Below are 23018 nucleotides of genomic sequence, written 5' to 3' on the forward strand. Positions count from 1 at the left end.
CTAAGTTTGTAAATTGTTATATAGAACATTCTTTTATTCTAATAATTCTAATTCTGATTCTTTTAATCTAATATATTTTTCAAGCTTCAACTCTTTCTTCATAGTTCAGATGTTTGAATATTTGGTGAGTGATTCTACCCTTTTTATCATATTCTTTCAGCTTTCTTTTTTCTAGACTTAATAATTGTTATTTATTTAGTTTATCCTTAAAAAGCAGAGAGGGAGAATGAAGCTTTGAGTTTAATTTAAAATCTGTAGTATGAATGATGTATATGTGAAACCAAGGTTCCTCCTTTTTCTCTACAAAGTACTACATGTTATATTAATATGTTTACCTTTTTCAACTAACTTACAGCCTAGAAGCCTTGGTTTGCCTGCCACTGATCTTACAAATACTAGTTATCATTTTTTCTATTTTCCCTTTTATTTGTAGGTTAATGTTCAGTTCACCTTCTCAGCTGCCCCCAAAGTAACTTAGTCTAGAAGTCTTTTCTTCCCTGCCTGTTTTTTTTTTTTTTGTCATATAATTACTGCATATCTTATATTTGCAGAGCAGAGAGTATTCCTCTATCATCTAAAGACTCCAGGGCATCCAAGCAGAGATGTCAAGCGGATAGACAGACATAAAAATCTGGAGCTCAGAAAAAAAGATGTGGATTTGGAGATAGGGATTTTGAGGTCCTTAGCCTACAGATGGTAGTCTAAGCATAGACACAATGGTTCAGGAAATCCAAAAGGAGAAAAGATGGAATTCTGGAACTAGTAGCACTTAAGACATGGAAGCAGCAGCAGTCTAGGAAGGAGACTGAGCAGAGCTTCCAACAAGGCACCAGAATCATGAAAAAGCACGGAATAAATAAGAACATAGCAAAACATTTTAAGAAAGGGGGAACAATCGGCATTTTAAATATTGCAGAAAGTTACCCAAGGCATTACCTGAAATGTATCCCTTAGATTTGATAAATTGAAAGTCATTATTTACCTTAAACAATTTTAGTAGAATGGGGCCAAAGACCAGACTACGATGAATTAAGCAGCAAATATGAATATGAAGATACACATATATCCACTACTTTTCAGTTAGCCTAATTATGGCGCAGAGGAGAAGTCAGTAGCTTCAGGGAATGCTAACTAGAGACTGATGTTGGTTGGTTTAGTGGTTGTTTTTTTTTAAAGAAACTTAAGTGTGTTCATATATTAGGGAAAAATAATGTCTGTGGAAATCAAAACACTATAGTGACTGTTAGTAACCTAATAAGGAAAGCTATTTGAATTTTCCCTATTTTTTAAGTGACATTCACTTGGGAGTATTTAAGAATTTGTCTTAAGTCATCTGGCTATTTTTATGTTATAATTTGTCCTCATTACAAGAATAATACATGATTGTTATTTAAAAATTCAAACTTTACAGTACATAAAGATGAAAGTAAACTCCTTCTGTAATCTTGATAATAACTGTTTGTAGCAATTTTATACATCTGTACAAGTGTTTCTCCCCCCTGTGCACATCATAATGTTTACCTGTATGTGAGCACATGTTGTTCAATGGGCTTTTCACTTAACAGTTTACTTTTTAAATTTTTTTTAAGATTTTATTTATTTATTCATGAAAGACACACAGAGAGAGAGAGAGAGAGAGAGAGAGAGAGAGGCAGAGACACAGGCAGAGGGAGAAGCAGGCTCCATGCAGGGAGCCTGACGTGGGACTGGATCCCAGGTCTCCAGGATCACGCCCTGGGCTGAAGGCGGCGCTAAACCACTGAGCCACCAGGGCTGCCCTTACTTAACAGTTTAAATTGATAATTCAATGATGGAACTAAAGATAAAAATAAGCTAAGCCTATAAAGATTTTTACATCTTTGATATTTAACATATGGTTAACTGATTTTCATATTCAGAAATTTTATTTACAAACACCTTTTCTATTCTTTGTCCTTTCTCTTCAGAGTGGATGTAACTGAAATTCAGATAGCTTTAGTGATGGTCTTTGTGTTATCTACATTTGGAGGAGCAACAATGTGGGACTGTACGGTAAATCTGAATTTAAATTTATATTTAAATACTTAGCAGATATTTAGGAAAAATGCGTTAATTTTCTTCAGAAATTCTTGGCATTGTATTTAATGATCATACCACTTCTTAACCCTTTTTCTTCATTTTATAACTTTACTATCCTATATGCCTTATTTTGGCATTTTCCCCTATGCATGAATATGTTACCACATAGAAGAAAATGACCCCATTACCCTAATATAAAATTTTAACACACTAGTTGAACTACCTTTTCCAGGCTTAAATTTATCTCATAAAATATATTGAAAAGTAAATTCAGTAAAATATTTTGTTTGAAACTTGTCCCTTAATATTAGAAAGAGAAGTTAATAATTTGCATTTTTTATAATCTACTATAAGGTAAAGTGGCCCATATTAAGGAGGGTTCTTATGTTCTGCTTGGTTGGCCTCAGTATTTTGATAAAAGTTAACTCTTGGGAGGCCACTGTTACAAATCCATGCTTTGCATAGGAAAAGAATTTATGAAGAAATAAGTTATTGTCTCTGCAACCCAAGTCCATACACTGGCTGACTCACAACCTCATGCCCATAGAGTTAAGAATAATAAGGATAATATCAACAGCCAACAACTAACATTTACTGAACACCTTATGTTCCCACAATTTACCATCACTGTTTTATCTGACCCTCAAAACAATACTATGAAATAGATATTATCATTATTCTGTGTTATAAGTAAGTCTTAGAATAATTAAGTAATTTGTCCAAGAACACATAGCTAGTAAGTACTGGAATTAAGAAGACTGATTCCAGACTTTATATTTTTAATCACTCAGATATATACCTCCAGTAACAATAGTAAGAGATACAAAACTAAACATACTCTTACCATAGGATCCAGCGACCGTGCTCCTTGATATTTAAATAAGCGGAAAACTTATGTCCACACAAAAACCTGAACTCGGATGCTTACAGCGGCTTTATTCATAATTGCCAAAACTTGGAAGCAACCAAGATGTCTTTCAGTAGGTGATGAATAAATTATGGTACATGCAGGCAATGGATTATTACTCAGTGTTAAAAAGAAAGCACGATCAAGACATGAAAAGACATGGAGGGACCTTAAGTGCATATTACTTAGTGAAAGAAACCAATCTGGAAAGGTGGCTACATATTGTATGGTTCCAGATATATGACATTCTGGAAAAAGCAAAATGATGGAGACAGTGAAAACATCAGCAGTCGCCAGAGGTTATGGGGGAAGGAGGTATAACAGAGCACAGGGGATTTTTTAGGGCAATAAAATATTCTGTATGATACTGTAATGGCAGATATTTGTCATAAGCCGTTTGTTCAAGAATGTGTATACCACCAGTATTAAACTGTGACGTAAACAATGGCCTTTGGGTGATAAGAATGTATTGGTGTAGGTTCACGTATTATAGCAAGTGTAATACTCTGGTGGGAAATGTTGATAGTAGGGGAGACACTGGGGGGAGACAGAAGGCAATATATGAGGATTTTATGTATTTTCCATACAATTTTGCCATGAATCTACAATTACTGTAAAAGTTAAGTCTATTAAAAAGTAGTAAGATTTCTCTGTGGCATTTAGTTTCAGAATAGCCAATTAAAGTACATACCGCTGGGCTCAGACTTGGAGCATATTTTTAAGTAGTGGTACATTTCCTGAGACATTCATATTCCTTCTCATCCCAGAAGAATAACAGAGTCAAAGATATGCTACTGTAGACCTCTAAAGTAAATCTAGAGGGATATGATGTGATGTGTCTTCTGTGTTAGCTGCTCAGCTGGTTCTCATAAAAAGGTGAATGTTGACCTAGAAGCAGTTAGGTTATTAAATCAGAAGTCTGAATTTAATTCTGATTTAGTTATAATGGGGAATAATTTAATTTAATCTTAAAATCATTTCATTCAATATTTTGGCAATACCATAGGAGGAAAGCACACTTTATTATTCTTACCAACAAGAATATTTATTTTAGATGTAGATTTTCTAAATTTGTTAGTCTGTAGTTTCCACAAATGTTGGTACAATATTTCAAAGCCTATTTTCAAAACACATTAGCCTATAGCTTTTGGAAATTTATTGTTACTGTTTTTTAAATCCTTTGCTGCCTTTGGAAGTTTTCTTGAACAGCAAATTGACCAACAGGTAAATATATTGCTAGAGATTTAATCCTGGATATTAACTACACAGAATTCTTGCATGCACACACATTGTGATATTTGTCACATTCATGATGCAAATCATGGTGTCTGACTTTTACTGTGATGCTGCCTTTTAGAGGTACTAAATTCTAGTGGACTATCATTTTTCATTTGTGAGATTAAATATTTCATTACAGTTATGTAAGTAGACATCTCTGAATATGGTGGATTCATTTTTCATTTAATGAATAAAACTGTTAAAAGAAAAGTTGTCACTACAGGCTATATCCAGGAGTTAAGGTTTGATTATAAGAAAAAGGATACCTAATCGTACAGGGCCATATCATAATGTTTCTTTACTATTTAATAGGAAAAGAAATTATTTTTTCTTAATGATTTGTTTCTTTCCTCTACCCCTAAAGATACCCATTCTAGAAATAAAATTGAAGATCTTTCCAGTTCTTGGAGTAGTAGGTGGAGCAATATTTTCCTGTTCAAATTATTTCCATGTTATCCTCCATGGTGGTGTTGGCAAGAATGGATCCACTATAGCAGTAAGATATTAATTTCATCATCATTTAATATTAATTTTATTATAAGTTTTATTATTATCAGATCCAGAGATACTAAAAGCATGTCAATGTTCCAAGAATGGGAAAGGAAACCAAATATCTTTCTTTTTAGGCACATAATACAAAAGTCTTTTTTTAAAAGATTTTATTTGTTCTTGAGAGACACAGAGAGAGAGAGAGAGACAGAGACACAGGCAGAGGGAGAAGCAGGCTCCATGCAGGGGGCCCAATGTGTGGTCGATGTGGGGCTCAATCTCAGGCTCCCAGGATCACACCCCGGGCTGAAGGTGGCACTAAACCGCTGGGCCACTGGGGCTGCCCCAAAAGTATTTTTAAAAGTTTTGACTTTCTATTTTTCTTAGCAGACTTTTCTGACATCCTGTGTAATCATCCACTGTCTCATTACTGTATATAATTGAGTTGCCATTTGTTTTCTTGCATATTGTACCTTACATTAATAGGGGAGAGGAGGAGGAGGAGGAGGAGGAGGAGAAGGAAATGAATTCCTGATTTAATAGCAGAGAAGTTGCCAAAGGTCATGTTTTCACATACAAGGCAATTTAATACTCATGAAATAAATTTTATTGAAATTTCACTGAAATGTATTGTTAAAAATTATTCTAATATTTTATTTTTTTATTTTTTTGTTTTTTTATTCTAATATTTTAAAAGGTAAAATTTTACACCTTAATTCTTACATTGAATAGGTACACCTTGTGTGCTTTTTTTTTTACACTTTGCTCATGCTATAATACTTTTGTATTTATTCATACTTATTTCTTTAAAACTTCAATACTTTTATGTGGGAAAGGGTCAGAATTCCTGCCAACTTTTAAACAAATATGATATCTATGTTTTTAAAAACCATACTGTCATCTTTAAGATAAATATAAGAAGATAAGTACTTAGTCTAGTGATGTCATCTTCTATCAAAACACTGTTTGGGGCTCCTGGGTGGCTCAGTCAGCTGAGAGTCTCAGCTCAGGTCTTGATCTCAGGGTCATGAGTTCAAGCCCTGTGTTGGGCTCCATGCCCAGGAGCCTACTTAAAAAGGAAAAAAAAAAAATGAAAACATTGTTGGATTTTTTAGAGTCATTTGAGCGATAGCTTACTCTCTTGGATTTCTTTGGTGCTGTAGTTCAAAATTTCTGTCCTTCAAGAGTAGCTATGATTTTGAGAAAAAGCCAAAGTCATATGGAGCCAGGTTTAATAAATAAGAATAATAAACATAAAATGTGGCATTTTTAGTAAAAAAAAAAAAGCCCCATTTTCTTACATGACATAAATTGCTTCTGTTTCATGTATATAAAATGTATTCTAAAGATTGAAAATTTATGAATTATGTGGATTCCTTTGAAATTATCTTGAGAGCCAATTTATTTCATAAGTATAAAACTTATTTAGATACAGAAGTCCTGATATATTTGGAAAAATCAGTCATTTTCTGAGGTGTTTTGTCAGTTGACTTCAGTACTATGCATGAGGTGCTTAGGAATACTTGTTGCTTGACCATGGATCATAAAATAGAGTACTACCTGGAACATGAATTTTACTAAAGAAAATAAGATTTAGTGAGGATCAGTATCCACTTTAGAGAATATTTTATTAAGAAATAAGTAATAAATGTTTGAAGGAAGACAAAAATTCAAACACGATGCTGTTGATTTTCCAATATTTTTAGCAGCAGATTTTCTTGAATAAAATCTACAGAACCATACTACAGATAAAAGCACTATTTTATTAGTCTAAATTTTTATAACTTATTAACATATAGTACACATACTTTATTATGCATACTATATATTATAGTATTTATAATATTGCTGTAATTTTATAGTAAATTCTAATTTATAACATGTAAACAATAAACAAGAATAATGCTGTTTTGATGAATATATTTAAATTGGTAGTTTGGGATTTTGTAAGCCTTAATACCAAGTTTATTTCAGTATTTTGTTTAGGATAAGCAGTATTGAGAGAATCCTGATTCACACAGATAAAAATGTAATGAGTTGGAATTAGAGTGTTATACAAGAGAGCATCTGCAATCCAAATGCCAAAAAAGGCAGGGGTGAGGACTGTTGGTATAGAGAGAGACCAGGGCAGAATTAAACTTTTCCTGATCGGTGGTTAAAGTACTTTGTAAAACTGGCAGGTTGGAGTGCTTGGCACAGTTGATAGAGCATGTGACACTTGATCTCAGGGTTGTTTAAGTTCGAGTCCCATGTTGGGTGTAGAGGTTATTTAAAAATAAAATTTTAAAAAATAAGTAAAAAATAAAATAAAATTGGCAGGTTAAACTTTATTTCAGTACCTGTACCAAAATGTTAACTTGGCAATCCAAATGTCGATGGCCTTTGGCACAGTAAAATTGGTGTACAATAAATCATACTGTTTCTTAGTGGCAATTAGTTTAAAATGTGTGTATATATATAATTAAAATCAAACATCTGTGGCACTGTATTACCTCTTTGTAACCTCTTTGTTTTACGGATGTTTGAAGGCACAGTTAAGGTCTGTATACTCTGTTAGGCCATATAGTATGTTATATTCTTTAGGCCATATAGTATGTTATATTCTATACAATAAATCATACTGTTTCTTAGTGGCAATTAGTTTAAAATGTGTGTATATATAAAATTAAAATCAAACATCTGTAGCACTGTATTACCTCTTTGTAACCTCTTTGTTTTACGGATGTTTGAAGGCACAGTTAAGGTCTGTATACTCTGTTAGGCCATATAGTATGTTATATTCTTTAGGTCTCTAGTTTCTAACACAAAATAGATGTTCAGAAAATGTTTGCACTGTGATAAATGCAATGTTAAAATATGATTTTCTGATTTATCCCTTAGGGCACCAGTGTCTTGTCACCTGGACTCCACATAGGAATTATTATTATATTGGCAATAATGATCTATAAAAAGTCAGCAACTAATGTGTTTGAAAAGCATCCTTGTCTTTATACCCTTATGTTTGGATGTGTCTTTGCTAAAGTATCACAAAAATTGGTGGTAAGAAATTCTTTCATTTATATTTCATAATATAAATAATGTACTTGGTCTTCAAATACAAAGCTGGAAACCATTTCATACAATGGGTAGGTTTTTAATGGTGTTGTCATAATAAATAGCTGTTTGTGCTCCAAGTAAAACTGTAAATGAGTTAGTGTTATATTCAGGGAGATACTTTCCTTTCTGAATGCTAAGTTCTTTTAATTATCTGTTTAGCTGTAATTGTCAACTATAATTTTCTGGTATCAAGGAATTTAAATATTGGGAACTTTAATGAGCTACCCAGTCATGAATGTGAGAAGCTTTAGAATCAGTATTTCCATATTAAATGTGAGACTAAATGGTCTCTTTATCTTTGTCTTAATAGTGATTAAAGTATAAATCCTGTCCTAAAAACTGAAAGTTAAAATATTTAAAATTTAATAGTGAAATTATTTTGTTTATCTTTTTATAGATAGCTCACATGACCAAAAGTGAACTGTATCTTCAAGACACTGTCTTTTTTGGCCCAGGTCTTTTATTTTTAGACCAGTACTTTAATAATTTTATAGACGAATATGTTGTTCTTTGGATAGCAATGGTAAGTTCTTTACTGCTAATATTTTTCTTTAATAGATGTCAGATAACCTTATGCTAAAAAGTTACTTCAGTGATATAACAGCCTCATTATCTAGTCTATTCTGTATATGTTCCTGAATAGAATATTTAAAATTAACTCCTTTCAAGCTGTGCTTTTTTCTTTTTCTTTTTTTTTTTTTTTTTTTTTTTTTGGTATAGAAATGGCCCACATATGGAGATCAGGCTTCCAACAACGTAAATCTTTAAAAACACAACCCTGTACCTTACAAATAGATCTTTCTTCCCCACCAAAAACAATACAATGACAAAAATCACCTCACTCTGCCCAGAGAAATGCAAATACTTAAGTGTCTGACTTTTACTTAAACTTGTTCAATCATCACAGACATGGATGAAAGGAGCATTTTTGAGACATTATCTTTATTGTCCTCAATTAATGGTGGTTCTGAACATCTTTGCTTCATTTTCCCCTACCTCTGGACCTTCATGGCTTTGTTAGTAATATATAGACACATAATAAAGTGTGCTAAAATAAATCCTTCAGTTAATCTCTTGATAATTTGAATAATCTACACTATTTATTAGATTTGGGCACTAAAATATTTAAGTCTTCCATTCTTCAAATGGTGGTGAGATGTAAATATTAATCCTTGAAAATTTTCAGGCAGTAATCTAAAAAGTGAAAATCAGAGTAATTTCCTTTAATTTGTTATCCAGTATACGTAATTTTAGGGCTTCAAAATAATCTAAATTTAAGAAATAGGGTGATTATTCAAAATATCTGAAAACTCAATAGGGTTTCTTTTACTAATCTTGCATATGTATTACCAAATGGAATTGTTTAACATAATTAAATCAGATGTTAAAAATTCAAGCACCTATTTTGTAGTGAGTTAGGCCTGGTTTATGCCCGTGGTAGAGATTACGGTGAGGAAAGCAAATTGAATTTTTCTCTAAAATACTATGTGGACCACAATTTAAAACAAGGAGAAAACACTTAATGTGAATCAAACAAAACATTATATGTCCTTTAACATCATTAGAGAAAAGCTTACTTCAGTGAGAAAAGGGTCAGACAGAGCTATTCAAGTAAATGATATGGGAGATTTTCCCCTCAAGAGTGAGAGAATTCCTGCTTTACTGGCAGAGCAGTGAGCCTCCTTTCTCTGAAAGGAAGCATTTGTCCCTGGTCTCTGGTAAACTTTTTAGTGTGTCTTCCTCAATTTTGTGTTCAACACAATTTTGTATAAGCATCCCCTCAACTATGGTGTTTTTTCGAGGCCTTTATTTTCTTACAACCATCTCAAAGGAAAAAGAAATGTATATGATGGAATGATTTTATTAAGTGACGAACAGCCCCTCCTAATAGAAAATTTATGGCTTCGTTGCACAGCAGAAAATGTAAAGAATGTGGAGTCAGAAGACAAATTGTGTTGCCAGCTTTTATATTTTTTCTAGGCCGTTTACCATTCTGAGCCTCAGTACTTATAACTGTGACATACTCTGCATATTCCAGAGGATTATAGGGAGATCCAAATATGAAATATATGAAAGTACTCTAAAATATTGTATTTTCATTGAATAAGTTTAGGTTAAGGTTTGAGATCTTGCAGGGGGCGGGGAGACAAAAAAAAATTGCTGCTTCAGAAAAGATAGACTGTAATACTTTTTTTTTTTTTTTTTTGCTCCCAAAGGTCATTTCTTCATTTGATATGATGATGTATTTTAGTGCTTTGTGCCTGCAAATTTCAAGACACCTTCATCTAAATATCTTCAAGACTTCATGTCATGAAGCACCCGAACAGGTTCACAAGCATATTGACTAATAGCCCAAGGAAAAGAGGAGAAGCAGTTAGGGGAACCTATGAGTGAAGGAAATTCCCCTTTGCAGGAGGCTAGTATACAATAAATAAGGTTATATTTGACTATAGAACATTAAGTCCTGTAGATTCCATTATGTTTATTTCAGTTGTGAAGCCCTCATTGCCTATCAACATTTTTGATCACAGGTATTATCAGGATATTATAATCTATAAATTAGAAACAAAATCAAATTTTAATTTTGAGGACACAAAAGTAAACCAATGTGGTTCTAAAAATCTGTCTCAAAAATCTTTATCAGATACTTGGGATTTTCATTGCTAAAGGATTACATAAAAATGGAGGGCTTAGAGGATTTTAGCCATCTTAAGGGTGATGCTTATTACTTCAATTGCTAAAAATTGATGAGTTCATAATACTGCATAAGTGCATGGATTGTAATTATGGAGTCAAATGATGTTATAAGAAATGATTTTTTAAGCTATTTTTCAAAAGAGTTAATTACTGTTGGAAAAAGGAAACAGAACTAGAATTTAAAAGGGCTACTAGAATTTTCTATAATTTATATTTAGTAAAAGGAATGTGTCTCACAGTTCAGAAAAACAAATGAACCTTTAAACATTATTCCTTGATAGTAAAATTTCAGTCACAAAAAAGTGGACATTAAAAAGATCCCCCTTTATGAAACATAAAAAAAATAGCTAAAGCAAAGTTGATGTAAGAAAATTACTAATTTGTGACAACAACATGGCAAAAATATCTTCCCTTTAGAATATCAGCCAGTTACCTCAAATAGACATTGGCTCATGAGGAAATCTGGATGTAAATATCAGTTATCCCATCACTAAATACATTATAAATTATCTTTCCACTCTCATTAAAAGTATGAGACTTGTGACTCAGATTACCCATTTTACCTTATTTTTAATTTTGTCCAAGTTCTGTAGACCATAAGCCTTATGATGAAATAATTTTAAAAAAATAAAGGAGTAACGAACACACATTACACCTTAAGTAATAAAAAGGCATATTGAAAAAATAGTGAAAGTTGCTATTCCTTAAAAGTAAAAAATATGTGAATTAAGTACACAGAAACCACTCTGGAGTACTTATTTGCCTCTATTAGTAAGCTCAAATAGGACTTTATTAAGGGTTTAAATAGTACTTAAGATGTATATTCCAACATACACTTTGGCTTAAAAGCCCTTCACAAAATTTAGGAACTGTTTCCTTAATGTTATAATGGTTAATTTCTTCCTGTATAAGTTATCATAGTTAGAAAAAGACAGTCATGGACTATCTTATGGACTTGCTTTTTAAAACTTGGAAAACCTTAAAACTAAGGTAAAGGTGGATTATAGTGGCAAAAATCAGAATATAAAACATGAAAAAAAGAGGGGAAAATATCAATTCTTTCCTCCTAATGGGCATTACTTTTTGTTTTGAATGATTCAGTGAAAGCAATTTCAGCAAAAAGTAAAGTTTAGCGGATATATTTCAAATGCTGAGACAATTTAGTTTATTGACTCTAGTGTTTCATGTTACTGTGTTTAAAAAATGCAGAGTTTTAGTGACAAGGTATAAAGTTAACTGTTCAAGTTTGAAAATGAATGTAATCAAACGTCCATATATTTACTGAATTTAAAACTGAAAAACAAAATATTTTCTAGGTAATTAACTTTAAAGATGAATGTGACGTATTTAAACCATAAGTAATTAGGTATGTTAATGATATACTTTCAGTCATTACTAAGGGCATGTGTCATTTAATTGTGGACCAAGCCTAATTAAATGGCATTTAGATGTCTTTCTGGAAATGACATATTCACAAATACATGTCTTAAAACTTTTATATATCTTGTTTAGTTTTCTTAATAGTTTTTAGCAGTTTATTTCAGAACACAAACTTAAGTTGCTTTTAATAAATTTTGTAAGTCAATTTTCTTTTGAAATCTTATTTTCATTAGTACTGGCTGTGTAACTTAAGTATATACAGTAAAATGTACATATAACATAAATTTTGTATATTTTTTCTTAAAGAAGAACAATGTAACCTTCTAAACTTGTGCTTTGTAGCTTTCTACCTTTTGGGACTAATACAAATACACCGAAGCCAAAAACTGAAATTAAATCATCTTTATTGCTAAAAGTTAATATACAAGTGTTAAAGAGAAAAATACACTATTACTATTAAAAAGCTGGAAACTTGGTATAAATAATTTAAGAATTGCTACTATTCATATAACTGTTCAGCTTTATGTGAAAGTTAACAAGTAGAGGGGTCTTGCACTTAAGCTAACAACACAATGTATTATTTTAAACTAGAATTTTTAAACCACTCTAAAAGAATTACATGCCTCTTAGCTAATGTTATAATTGTATCATATTACTTAGGTTCAAGTTCTTCCTTCAAAGAGTCATCAGAATAACATGGATTGAAGAGACTTTCGAACATTTGCCATCTCTTGCTGCTGCTGTTACATGAAAGGAAATATTAAACATTTGTTTAATTTTTAGATAAGTGTTATACATATTTCACCAAATAAAATATTTCAATGCTTGCATTACTCCTCATTTTTCCAACTTAAAATGTAACGACTTACAGTCTCCATCATAATTTTTTTTTGCAACATAGCCATTTCTTTTTTAAGTTCATTTTGCGCACCAGTAAGTAGGTTATCATGATTCTTCTCCAACTCTTCCATATTCTAAAACACAAAAGGCTAGTTCAGTTACAAACCATCACTTTCATCTCAGATTCTAAACTTATAGAATTAATTTTCAATAGTAGGAACTTTCTACTATTCAAATAATGTGAATTATTTATGCCAAATGAAAATATTCTAATAGTGGAAACCAAAATACAAAGGAAGAAAACCATCAGACATGGATCAAGTATTACAGGAAGTATGACAGTAGTATACTTTGCTCAAAATAATGGCTTAATGAGCTGCTAAGGTCAAAACAGAACAAAGAAGGAATGCCATAATAATTAACATTTCTAATAAGCTTTCTAAATATCAAGTAATTATGTTATTATAATAGTCAATCTGATGTGAATTCATTAGAAGGAATAAAATGATCTGTAATCTACATCTTTCAATTTATGAAAAACATGTTATATAAATCTTTATTATCCATCTAACAAATAGTGATCCTAACTCCTACTATATAAAAAGTACTACATTAAGTATTGTGGAGAAATTAAAAAGTAGTAATATATGATTACTCCCTTATTCCAGTAAGGAGATACATACAAAATAATCCAAAATTTAATAGTAAGAATGAATTGCAACATGTTATAGCTATGTAGTAGAAAATAGGGATTAATTCCAATTTAGTTGGCAAAAGAGTAATATAAAAGAAAAAGTAATTAAAAACATTTCAGAGCAAGAGCATAGATAAATGCATAGAAGTACACAATGAATGAGTTCAGAGAAGGCAATTATCTGGTGGGGTGGGAGTTACCTAACAAATGTAGTAACTGAAGCATAAAGAGAAGAATCACATTATGGAAGGGGACTTGAAATCTAAGAATTGAATTGAAAATGAGAAATATTGACTTTTTCAGGAGGGAAGAACTGTTTTAGGAAGATATGACAGACCTATGAAGAGTAGTTTGGAGAAGAGAAATGAGTTGAGGTTTAGTAGTATAAACAAAGAATGATGTGGTTGTAAATTAGAAGAGTAGTTCTGGGGATTAAAAGAAGGAACCACTGCAGGAGTAAAAACTACAAGACCTACTATGAATAATAAGGGAGATGGAGGAGTCAAACGTAATACTAAAGTTCCTACCCTACATGGTAACATTTAGTGATAAGATTTAAAGAAATCTTTGTTAGTATTTTATCAATCTTCACACGGATTAAATGGTTTTTAGGGAGCATTAGAGCAAGCTGATTGGAAACACTTTTAAAAATAACTTTGATGTACATAGGAAAGTTTTTTAAAAACTACTACTAGTTCATTCAGAGCATCCCAATTACTTTAAAAGGGTGACATTTTAACATTTGCACAAGATTAACAGAATCCTGACACCAAAAAAAAAAAAAAAAAAAAGGTATGTGCAGGATTCCAATGAACTCCTACAAATAGTTACTAAAAAGTACATATCTGCATGAATAAGAGGTCAATGCCACAAACCATAATTTGTTAATATGCATAACAGATAATTCTCGATGCACAAGTTTTTAATCAGCTGGATTTTTCGTTCTATTATGTATCTGAGCCATTTCTTGTAAGATGGGATATAAAGCCATTTTTAGTCACTGCAGTAATCCTAACAAGAAATATGACATAACGTACATATATATTAGAAAATGAAAAATATTCCTCATTTTCAATTGAGTACTTTGTATTCTGGAGATACAAAGTAAAAGACTACCTAGAAATGATTTATGGACTTTTTATTTTCAGTTAAGACAGAACTATTACTATTACTATTCTTATTAGTAAAATAAGAATTTTATGCACATTATGTATATTTAGGTAAAATTCCCAATTTACCATTTCTTTTTTTGAATAATCCCCACAAAGCATTAGAATCCTAAAGTAAAAATATATTTAACACTTAAAATGGAAAGAATTTAAAATATATAATTTTTTCCCTTAAACTTAGAAAAATACTATCTTCTGCTTTCAAATATAATGTTATATAACAATGTATTATACAATGTATTACATAACCAAATACAACAACAGACCTTTACGAACTGCTCATATAGCTGTCTAACTGTTTTCAGTCTCTGGCTCTGAACAATTCTAGACTGTTGAAAAATCTTTTGTTGCTGTCGAAACAAGTTCTACAAATATAAGCAAAAAAAAATATGTGGTAACAATTTGGGTGAAATTTAAAATTTAGCAAAAAATTATTCTACGTTACATTTAAAAGGAATAGTTTTTCTATCAACAGTTTTAACTATTATGACCAAGCTCACCACTAATATACAACAGTAATAATCCTACCAGTCACAAAATAGCAACACTTAACAATACTCAAAATATATTGTTTTGCTTTGTTTGTTAATGTAGGCTCCATGCCCAATGTGGAGCTCAATGTCGGGCTTGAACTCATGACCCTGAGATCAAGACCTGAGCTGAAATCAATAGTTGGAAGTTTACTCAACTGAGCCATGCAGGTGCCCCAACAATACCAAAATATGTTTTTTTTCTTGGTGCTCTCAGTATCAACATGTATATCTTTACTTTTTTTTAAAGATTTATTTATTTATTTATTTATGATGGGCGGGGGCAGAGACACAAGAGGAGGGAGAAGCAGGCTCCATGCCGGGAGCCCGACGTGGGACTCGATCCCGGGACTCCAAGATCGCGCCCCGGGCCAAAGGCAGGTGCCAAACCACTGAGCCACCCAGGGATCCCCTGTATGATCTTTCCAATAATGCTTAGCTTTCAGTTCCTTGGACCACTTTTCACCAACGGTTTTTGTCCCCCACCCTACTTTAGCCATTCACAGTACATGCTCATACCCTAGATTTTGTCACTGCCAATAACTACAACCTCTACACAGTATAAACAATAGAAAATTTCGCATTAACTATGTGTTAGATACTACTCTGAACTCTTTAAATAAACATATTATATATGAACTCATTTAATCCTCAAAACAACTCCATGAGGTTATTACTCCTCTTTCATAGATAAGGAAACAGGCATCAAAATAATTTTTTCATAGTTTCACAGCTAGCATTTGGTGATACCAGGATGTGATTCCAAAGAGTGTATTTCCAGAATTCAGGTCTAACCATTCATTATTCATGCTATTTCTCCATATAACTCACTATTCACAACCACTACCTGCCTACCATGCTAGCTACCTCTTGGTACCATAATTAAGTAATCTCTATCATACCTAAAATCCACTCATCTTACTCATTTTCACGTCCCCTATCCCTATTCCCATGTCCTCATTTTCCTCCTATCCAGCTTAAATTCTATGGTGAATCATCCTTTCATATATCCTGCCCAATTTTCATGCTGTCACACTTGTCTGGCTAAACTCCAATCCTGGAAAATTCAACTCTCCAGTAATTCTGCCTGCATCCCTATAGCTGGTCCTGACTAGCGAAAATCCCACCATTATGCTAACATGTCTCACTTGAAATCACGATCACTGGCCTAAATTCTATCCTTAATGCTGCTTAGAAATTATATTTCCCTAGTCCATTCACTGATCCACTCAGGAAAGTTTTTTTTTAATTAATTTTTATTGGTGTTCAATTTACCAACATACAGAAAAACACCCAGTGCTCATCCCGTCAAGTGTCCGCCTCAGTGCCCGTCACCCATTCCCCTCCAACACCCGCCCCTCCTCCCCTTCCACCACCCCTAGTTTTTTATTTGACCTCAAAAGGCAACATGTTTTCTACCATCCAATAACCTAATTATTTCACTAAAGAAACCCAATCCAAAGAGAACTTTGAGTCTCCATCATTTCTATCTACCCACCTATATCTGTGCTCACATACTTTACCTTCTTTCCTGTTTTTAAGGATGAACTGTCCTTGTTCTCTGCTACTCCCAACTTCTTCACATGTTCCAACCATTCTTAAGAATTCAACTGTCCCCCTTTTCCATTACTTATTTTTCCCTCAAGATTATTCTTCTCAGTAAACATATGTTGCTCTTTCTTCATTCTTAAACAAAAACCACACATTATTCCTTTTCTGCTCAAGCTACCACCCTATTTCTCTATTTCCTATTCTTTTATACTCCTCCTAATCAAGTTTCTGCACTCATTTTCTACCAAAATCGTTCTGATCAAGAACATCAACAACCTTTACATTGCCAAATCCACCCTATGGTTCTCCCTCATATCTCTGAACTCTTAACACTGAAGTACTTATTCCAGAAATCAGTCCTTAGGCCTCTCTTTTACATTTACAATCACTTCCTTGGTGGTCTCATCCATCTTATGGCTTAACTACTGTCTTTATGTTGAGAATTCCCAACTTTGCACATTCAGCTCTTATTTTTTTTCCAGAACTCCAGACTCCTATACCAATGGGCCTACTCAACACATCCCCTTGGATATTTCATATTAACATTTCCAGAACTGAGCTGATCAACCAACCCCTAAAATTATTTAATATGAATAGTACTTTAACTCTTAAATAAGAAATACGTGATAATTTTATAAATGAAAGAGTAAAATAATAACAGGGTAGTTACTGTAGTTATATAACATATGGGTATAGCACACTTCCATCTCCCACAGAGATGGGCATGTAACACAAGTCTGGCCATTAAGAGTAAACCATGTTTTGACCGTAATGACTGGTTCAGGAATGGGCAAATGATCCAAACTTTATCAGTGATATTCCTCCAGAGGACTTTTCTTTCTGCTAGCTATTGAAAACAAACAAACAAACAAAAAACAAAACAAAACAAAACCCAAAAAACAAAAAAACAAACAACAGTCCACTGTTTACTAAACTTGTAGTAAGTCTAAATTTTAAGAAGCTATCTTGCTTACCACATTGAAAGAGCCTATTAAAAATCGCAGACAGAGCCCAAATGACACTATATAATATGCAGTCCTTCCTTACATCCATCCAGCTAGGTCTGAAGCTAACTAAACTATACCTGAACTTCTTTTACATAAATCAATAATCCTTCTTTTGTACTTTGATAATTTGTCACTTAGAACTGCAAGAATCACAACCAATATAGGAAGCAAAGGCCAACAGCTTTCACAAATGTGCCTGAGTTCTCTGGTTTCCCATTCAGCAGGACTGAAACACATAGCCAGTATGGGAAATGGAACCCAGCCGAGTGTCCTAGATCTACTACATGGCTAAGGTCTCCATTCCCACTTGATGCTTGGTTATAATAGATTATAAAATTAAGCATGATACTAACAGCTAGTTTTTCTTCTTGTTCCTCAATTTTCTGCATATCCATTTCCCACTGCTGAAACAAAGTCACAAACTGCTGAGAATATTCTTGGTTAAGCTTCTGCCTATAAAACATAACAATGAATATTTTCATATTTTATATCAAAATATTCCAAACAAAATTGATTACATACTTTATAAATACTAAAAGAGGAAATAATGGCATCTTAAATTGTCAAACATGAAATCAAAAAGTAAAATTATGATTTATGCTGATTTTCCTAGCCAGCTAACAACAGAAAAGCCCTCTCACATGCTTTAGTTCTCAGAAACTATGGAAGTTTTATTATATATACATTTTTTCAGAAAAGTCCATTTCATTTCCAAGCAGTTTTTTTCTCCAACTGAATATAGGTTCCAATATAAGTAGATTAAGTCAAATTATTGTGTTTATCATGTAAGATGTCTAAATAGAAATATACCACTTGGTTTTTCCCCATTTTGGTATAACGATTTTGTAAAAAAGAACAATTAAGTCAATTCAGCTAAAATATCCAGATTATTTACAATAAAACTGATCTTTTTCTACAATGTTAAAAACAGGTAACTATCACAAAGTTAATAAATTTATATGACATTTACTTTTTATTCAATGTATTTCTAGAATGAAAATAACCTTTAGAGTAAAAACACCAGTTGTTATTTAAATGGAGAAAATTATAATCCGCACTGATTTCTAAGAAATATATCTCAAGTCTGTGAAGGAGTAAGGTTTTAGGACTAACAGGCTTAAAGAAAAATCAAGCCAAATATGTATTTTACTAGAGACTCCAATAAATAAATGATAGTATTTTTCATAATTTGTACCAAGAAATGATACAAATTTTGTGGCTGTGAAAAAACCAACAACCTTACCTTTGCTCTTGCTGAGTTTTCCAAACATGTTCAATTTTCTGGTTGCTGGTTTTGAGAGAAGCCTTAGTATACAGTTCTAGTCTTTTTCTCTTTGCAAGAAGGGCCTTGTTAATGTCAGCTTTATTAAAAATAAATATCCATTAAACCTTAATGTTGAAAATTATTTTATTCCCACATATTCAAATTAAATAGAGATATAATTGCTTCAACAGTTTTGGAAAGACGGTTAAAATTAAATCTTACAGTAGGTACAATATTAAAAAGCAAGATTATGTTTTTTTTTTCCTAAGGAAATTTCCGGCTATTAGTATCTCAATTTTGATTTTCCTAACTAGGGTTAATTTTTTAATTTAGAGAGGACTGAAAAATGCTAAACATGAAAAAAGAGGGGGGTCTCAAAGACAGACCTTTAACTTTTTCATGAGAAAAAACTAATAAAAGGCTAAATTTTTCTAAATTTGTAAAATACTCTCCAACTGAAACTCATTTAGATGAGTTATTTCTAGAACTCATCATATGAAACGCAAAATTATTTTTAAAAAGAATCCAAAAAGAATAAAAACAGTTAAATAGGAAATTTAGTTTTAAAAAGTCCGTGATATTTTTAAATATAATTTTTACCAAAAAAAGATAAAAAAACCAAGCATAGAAAAATCTTAAATATATTGATAAATTCATTCATGAAATCTTTTAAATACTTTTGTGGAACTTTTTTCCCCTGGACTTATTAAAAGAACATTTATTTCTTATTGAAGTATAATCAACACAGCGTTACACATTAGTTTCAATGAATAAGAGTGCTTTCTGGAGCTTTTTATAGGACATTTTTAAGCACTGTATTTTATAAAATTTTTAATACCTCAAAAAATGCTTTGCTAAACTATGGCTCTACCGCCAATAGTTATTTTTCAGTTAATCATGATGGATCTGTATTATACAAATATTTTATATTTCCAATATCCACCTATGATAAATTTAAAAGATTACAAAACAAACATTTTTCCACCACCAAATAGAGCAAAGGTTTCAAGAAACACTTGACTGAATAATCCATATAGAAGAGCCAAACAAATATTGACTCTCTTTTTAAGACCGCTACCCCTGGGGCACCTGGGTGGCTTAGTTGGTTAAGTGTTGGCTTCAGCTCTGTTCACAACCTCCAGGTCCTGGGATCTAGCCCCACATTGTGTTGGGCTCCCTGCTCAATGGGGAGTTTGCTTCTCCCACTTCCTCTGCCCCTTCCTGGCTTGTGCTCTAATAAATAAAATCTTAAAAAACAAAAAAACAAAAAAACAAAAACAAAAAACAAAAACCTATCCCCTAACAGAGTTAAGGTAACTGATATTTAATATACCATTTAAAGTTTATGAACTTATCTGATTATAGATCTCTTACTAGCGAGCAGGGTTACCTTTCTCAACTACATAATGTAATAAAGTAAAAAATAACAATAAAAAGGGATTTTAAAGGGCTCAATTTATATTGCCCCTACTAAGAACACAGGAATGTCATAGAAAATAACTAAATTGAGAAAATGAAAACATAACATACAGATATGTGTGTTTGTAACACTTGGTCTGTGAGTTTGTGAAAGTTCATACAAAGAGGGGTAGATCTTTTCCCCTTCCATTTTTATTCTAAAATTCCAAAGTCCATTAAATTCACACATGTATAAAATAAAATCACCATTCTTACCTCAACACCGTTAATACCATTTTTACTCTTCCTATGGACAACTGGAGAAGGTTAAATAAGGAAATCTATGTGGTAATAGTCTTGGTAGTCCACTGATTAACATTTCCTGTTATATAAGTTAGGTGGTATACCGTTTAAAAGACAAGTATCTCCTAAAACATACCTCCAAATCTTTCCAGCATATTTTGTACTTCACCCCTGTGAAATTACATCAAAAAACTTCTCATTAAGGATTGAAATACCGTATGTACAATGTATTTACATACAATACTCACTGCACAACCAAACTAGACTTTTCTTAAAGTAGGTTAATGTAAGAGGCAAAAATAATTTTGAGCACATCACCCCACATCTTCAAATACTGCTGAAGTCCTTTTCTTCCCATGCTTATCAATTACTGGAGTCTTCCCTGCATTGACAATAAAAAAAAAATTTCGAAACTAAGTATTCCATTTTGGTACTTTTTTATGGTGTAATATCTTAATTTTGAGTACTTTTAGGCTTTTGTTGCCAACATAACTTTTTAAAGCAGACATATAAATACCACACTTTCCCTGCAGTTTAGATGGAATTAAATTGGGATTCGGGACCATTTTATAGGAACAATTCTGCAAGCTTTCCCATGTTAATGTCGTAAGTCAGGTTTTTATTTTTGCTCATTAATGTTATGTGTATATTCTATATTCATGAAGCAGGCATCTGGAGAATAGTGACTGTAATGGCAAGAGATGGTATGCAGCTTTTCATTTTTAAAAAAAATAGATTTTATTTATTCATGAGAGACACAAAGAGAGGCAGAGACAGAGGCAGAAGCAGGCTCCCTGCAGGGAGCCCGATGCAGGACTCAATCCCAGGACCCTGGGATCACGACCCGAGCCAAAGGCAGACACTCAACCACTGAGCCACCCAGAAGTCCCTGTACCAGCTTTTCAAACTTGAAATGAGAAACAAGAAGTGCATGAAAACGCTTTACAAATAAAGTTTTATTAAAGTTTAAACTGTAGTGAGTCCCAAACAGATCACCACCAGGACATGGTCACTGCCCGACCACCTTAAACACTGCGTACCTTCAGGGACATCCTCCTCGGAACCACTCAGATCTTTTTTATCTTCTTTCTCAAACTCATAGGCTCTTATAACCTGATCCTCCATGGACGTCTTCCCAGACTTCCTCGTGTGCTTTCTTCCAGAGGGCACCATAGTCACAGGTTTTCTGACTTTTACAAAATAAATCTCTCAAACCTTCTGAATCCAAAGACATCATTTAAGTAAACTGCTAAATTTTCAAAATCAGCGCTATCGAATAAAGATCAGAGTCGAAAAACACTTTACTAGGAGTTCCCTCCTCACTTATTTTGTTGGCCCCAAATCAGCAGAGGTAACGACACACCCACCGATGGAGGGTTCGCCTCTGGGGGCTGGGAGATCTGAATTTTAGTCCCGCCTTTGTCAAGATTCTCGCTAAATTCAAGCAAATCTAGCCTGTGCACTTCCGTCACAAAGGGAAACTGTAGAATAGTTGGTGGGGTTAACCCCATCAGCACGCCCCTCTGTAAGTTCACGGTAAATTAAATCTAAAATAAAGGCGGTTCGCACCCCGTGCCGCGGGAAATAACGATTCCACCTAAAATTTTCACGACATGAACACGGGGTACAAAGGAGAAGCCCTTAGTTCGTCACGTTCTGACGGGGGGGGGGGGGGGGGGGGCATGAACGAGCGACGCCAGGCGGGCGAAAGCCCACCCACCCGGCTACCGAGACAGAAAGCGGCCTGAGCCGTCGGGACCAGTCAGATCCGGTTCTGCCCGCTGCATTCCACCCGTCACTCGACGGCAGGAAGCCCCGCCCTCAGGGAAGTTCACGGACTTCACTTTCCTGTCAGAGGCCCTAAAAATTTACCTCACGGATCAAAAGCAGCCTCGGACTGGAGCGCGAGGCAAAGTCCTCCCTTCCTCCCGCCTGAAAAAAGTCCCCAATGGCCAAAACCACAGGAATTGGTCTCCCGAGAGGCGTCCCACCACTCCAGCCCCAACCACTCCAGCCCCTTACCCGAGGTGTACGCTGTGCCGCCACGATGCTTCTGAGGAAAGTTAGACTTCACGCGGGAGAAAAGCGAGGCTCGCCTCGCCCGAGGGCGTCGCTGATTGGCTAGTGAGGGCGTCGCTGATTGGCTGGTGGCTCTGCGCGTGCCTATAGAAGGCCACAGGCTTCGCCCCTGCGGGCAACCGACCGCGAGACGGCTGCCCCAGAGTGCCTTGCGGGCCGCGGCCTGCGGAGGCTTAGTGTCCTGGAGGCCTGTGCCTGTGTGGTTTTGTAGATTAAGTTTTAATTCTTAAAAAAATTTAATTTGAAAATTGCAGAATATGTAAGTCACGAAACATGAT

At 33.6% G+C, this 23018-nt stretch overlaps 2 protein-coding genes across 5 annotated transcripts in view; one reads left to right on the forward strand and one right to left on the reverse strand.

Moving 5' to 3' along the window:
- Positions 1–12735, forward strand: part of CHPT1 (choline phosphotransferase 1) — a 28824-nt gene extending 16089 nt beyond the window's left edge. The window contains exons 4-9 of one of the 3 annotated variants that reach the window (XR_011994951.1): positions 1947–2031; positions 4608–4739; positions 7613–7771; positions 8226–8351; positions 10045–10244; positions 12566–12735. Coding sequence is in view for 2 of the 3 variants with exons in the window: in XM_072724716.1 (XP_072580817.1) it covers positions 1947–2031; positions 4608–4739; positions 7613–7771; positions 8226–8351; positions 10045–10155; positions 12566–12610 (658 nt within the window). In the remaining variant the exon portion in view is untranslated. The remainder of the gene's footprint in view (positions 1–1946; positions 2032–4607; positions 4740–7612; positions 7772–8225; positions 8352–10044; positions 10245–12565) is intronic. The other 2 variants (XM_072724716.1, XM_072724715.1) reach the window with 2 other exon arrangements.
- Positions 12294–22727, reverse strand: SYCP3 (synaptonemal complex protein 3). Of its 2 annotated transcripts, none has more exons than XM_072724718.1 (8): positions 22684–22727; positions 21702–21851; positions 20980–21043; positions 20798–20832; positions 18940–19057; positions 18050–18149; positions 14875–14973; positions 12294–12879 (listed from the first exon to the last, which is right to left on the reverse strand). In XM_072724718.1, exons 2-8 carry the CDS (start codon positions 21832–21834, stop codon positions 12736–12738), a joined length of 693 nt encoding a protein of 230 aa, XP_072580819.1. In that variant the 5' UTR covers positions 21835–21851; positions 22684–22727; the 3' UTR covers positions 12294–12735. The 2 variants fall into 2 exon arrangements, with proteins under 2 accessions (XP_072580819.1, XP_072580818.1); XM_072724717.1 differs by having other exon boundaries at positions 21702–21847; positions 22684–22710.
- Positions 22728–23018: the final 291 nt, after the last annotated feature.

This window comes from Vulpes vulpes, chromosome 10 (assembly GCF_048418805.1).
Source record: "Vulpes vulpes isolate BD-2025 chromosome 10, VulVul3, whole genome shotgun sequence".
Lineage (NCBI taxonomy): Eukaryota > Metazoa > Chordata > Mammalia > Carnivora > Canidae > Vulpes > Vulpes vulpes.

Excerpts from the sequence above, each read along its gene's own strand:
- SYCP3 (XM_072724718.1), bottom strand. The coding sequence starts at position 21,834 with ATGGTGCCCTCTGGAAGAAAGCACACGAGGAAGTCTGGGAAGACGTCC. Across the intron at positions 21,044-21,701 it reads CGAGGAGGATGTCCCTGAAG|GGAAGACTCCAGTAATTGAT; the intron begins GTACGCAGTGTT and ends TTGTCAATGCAG. Across the intron at positions 12,880-14,874 it reads TATATGAGCAGTTCGTAAAG|AATATGGAAGAGTTGGAGAA; the intron begins GTCTGTTGTTGT and ends TTTGTGTTTTAG.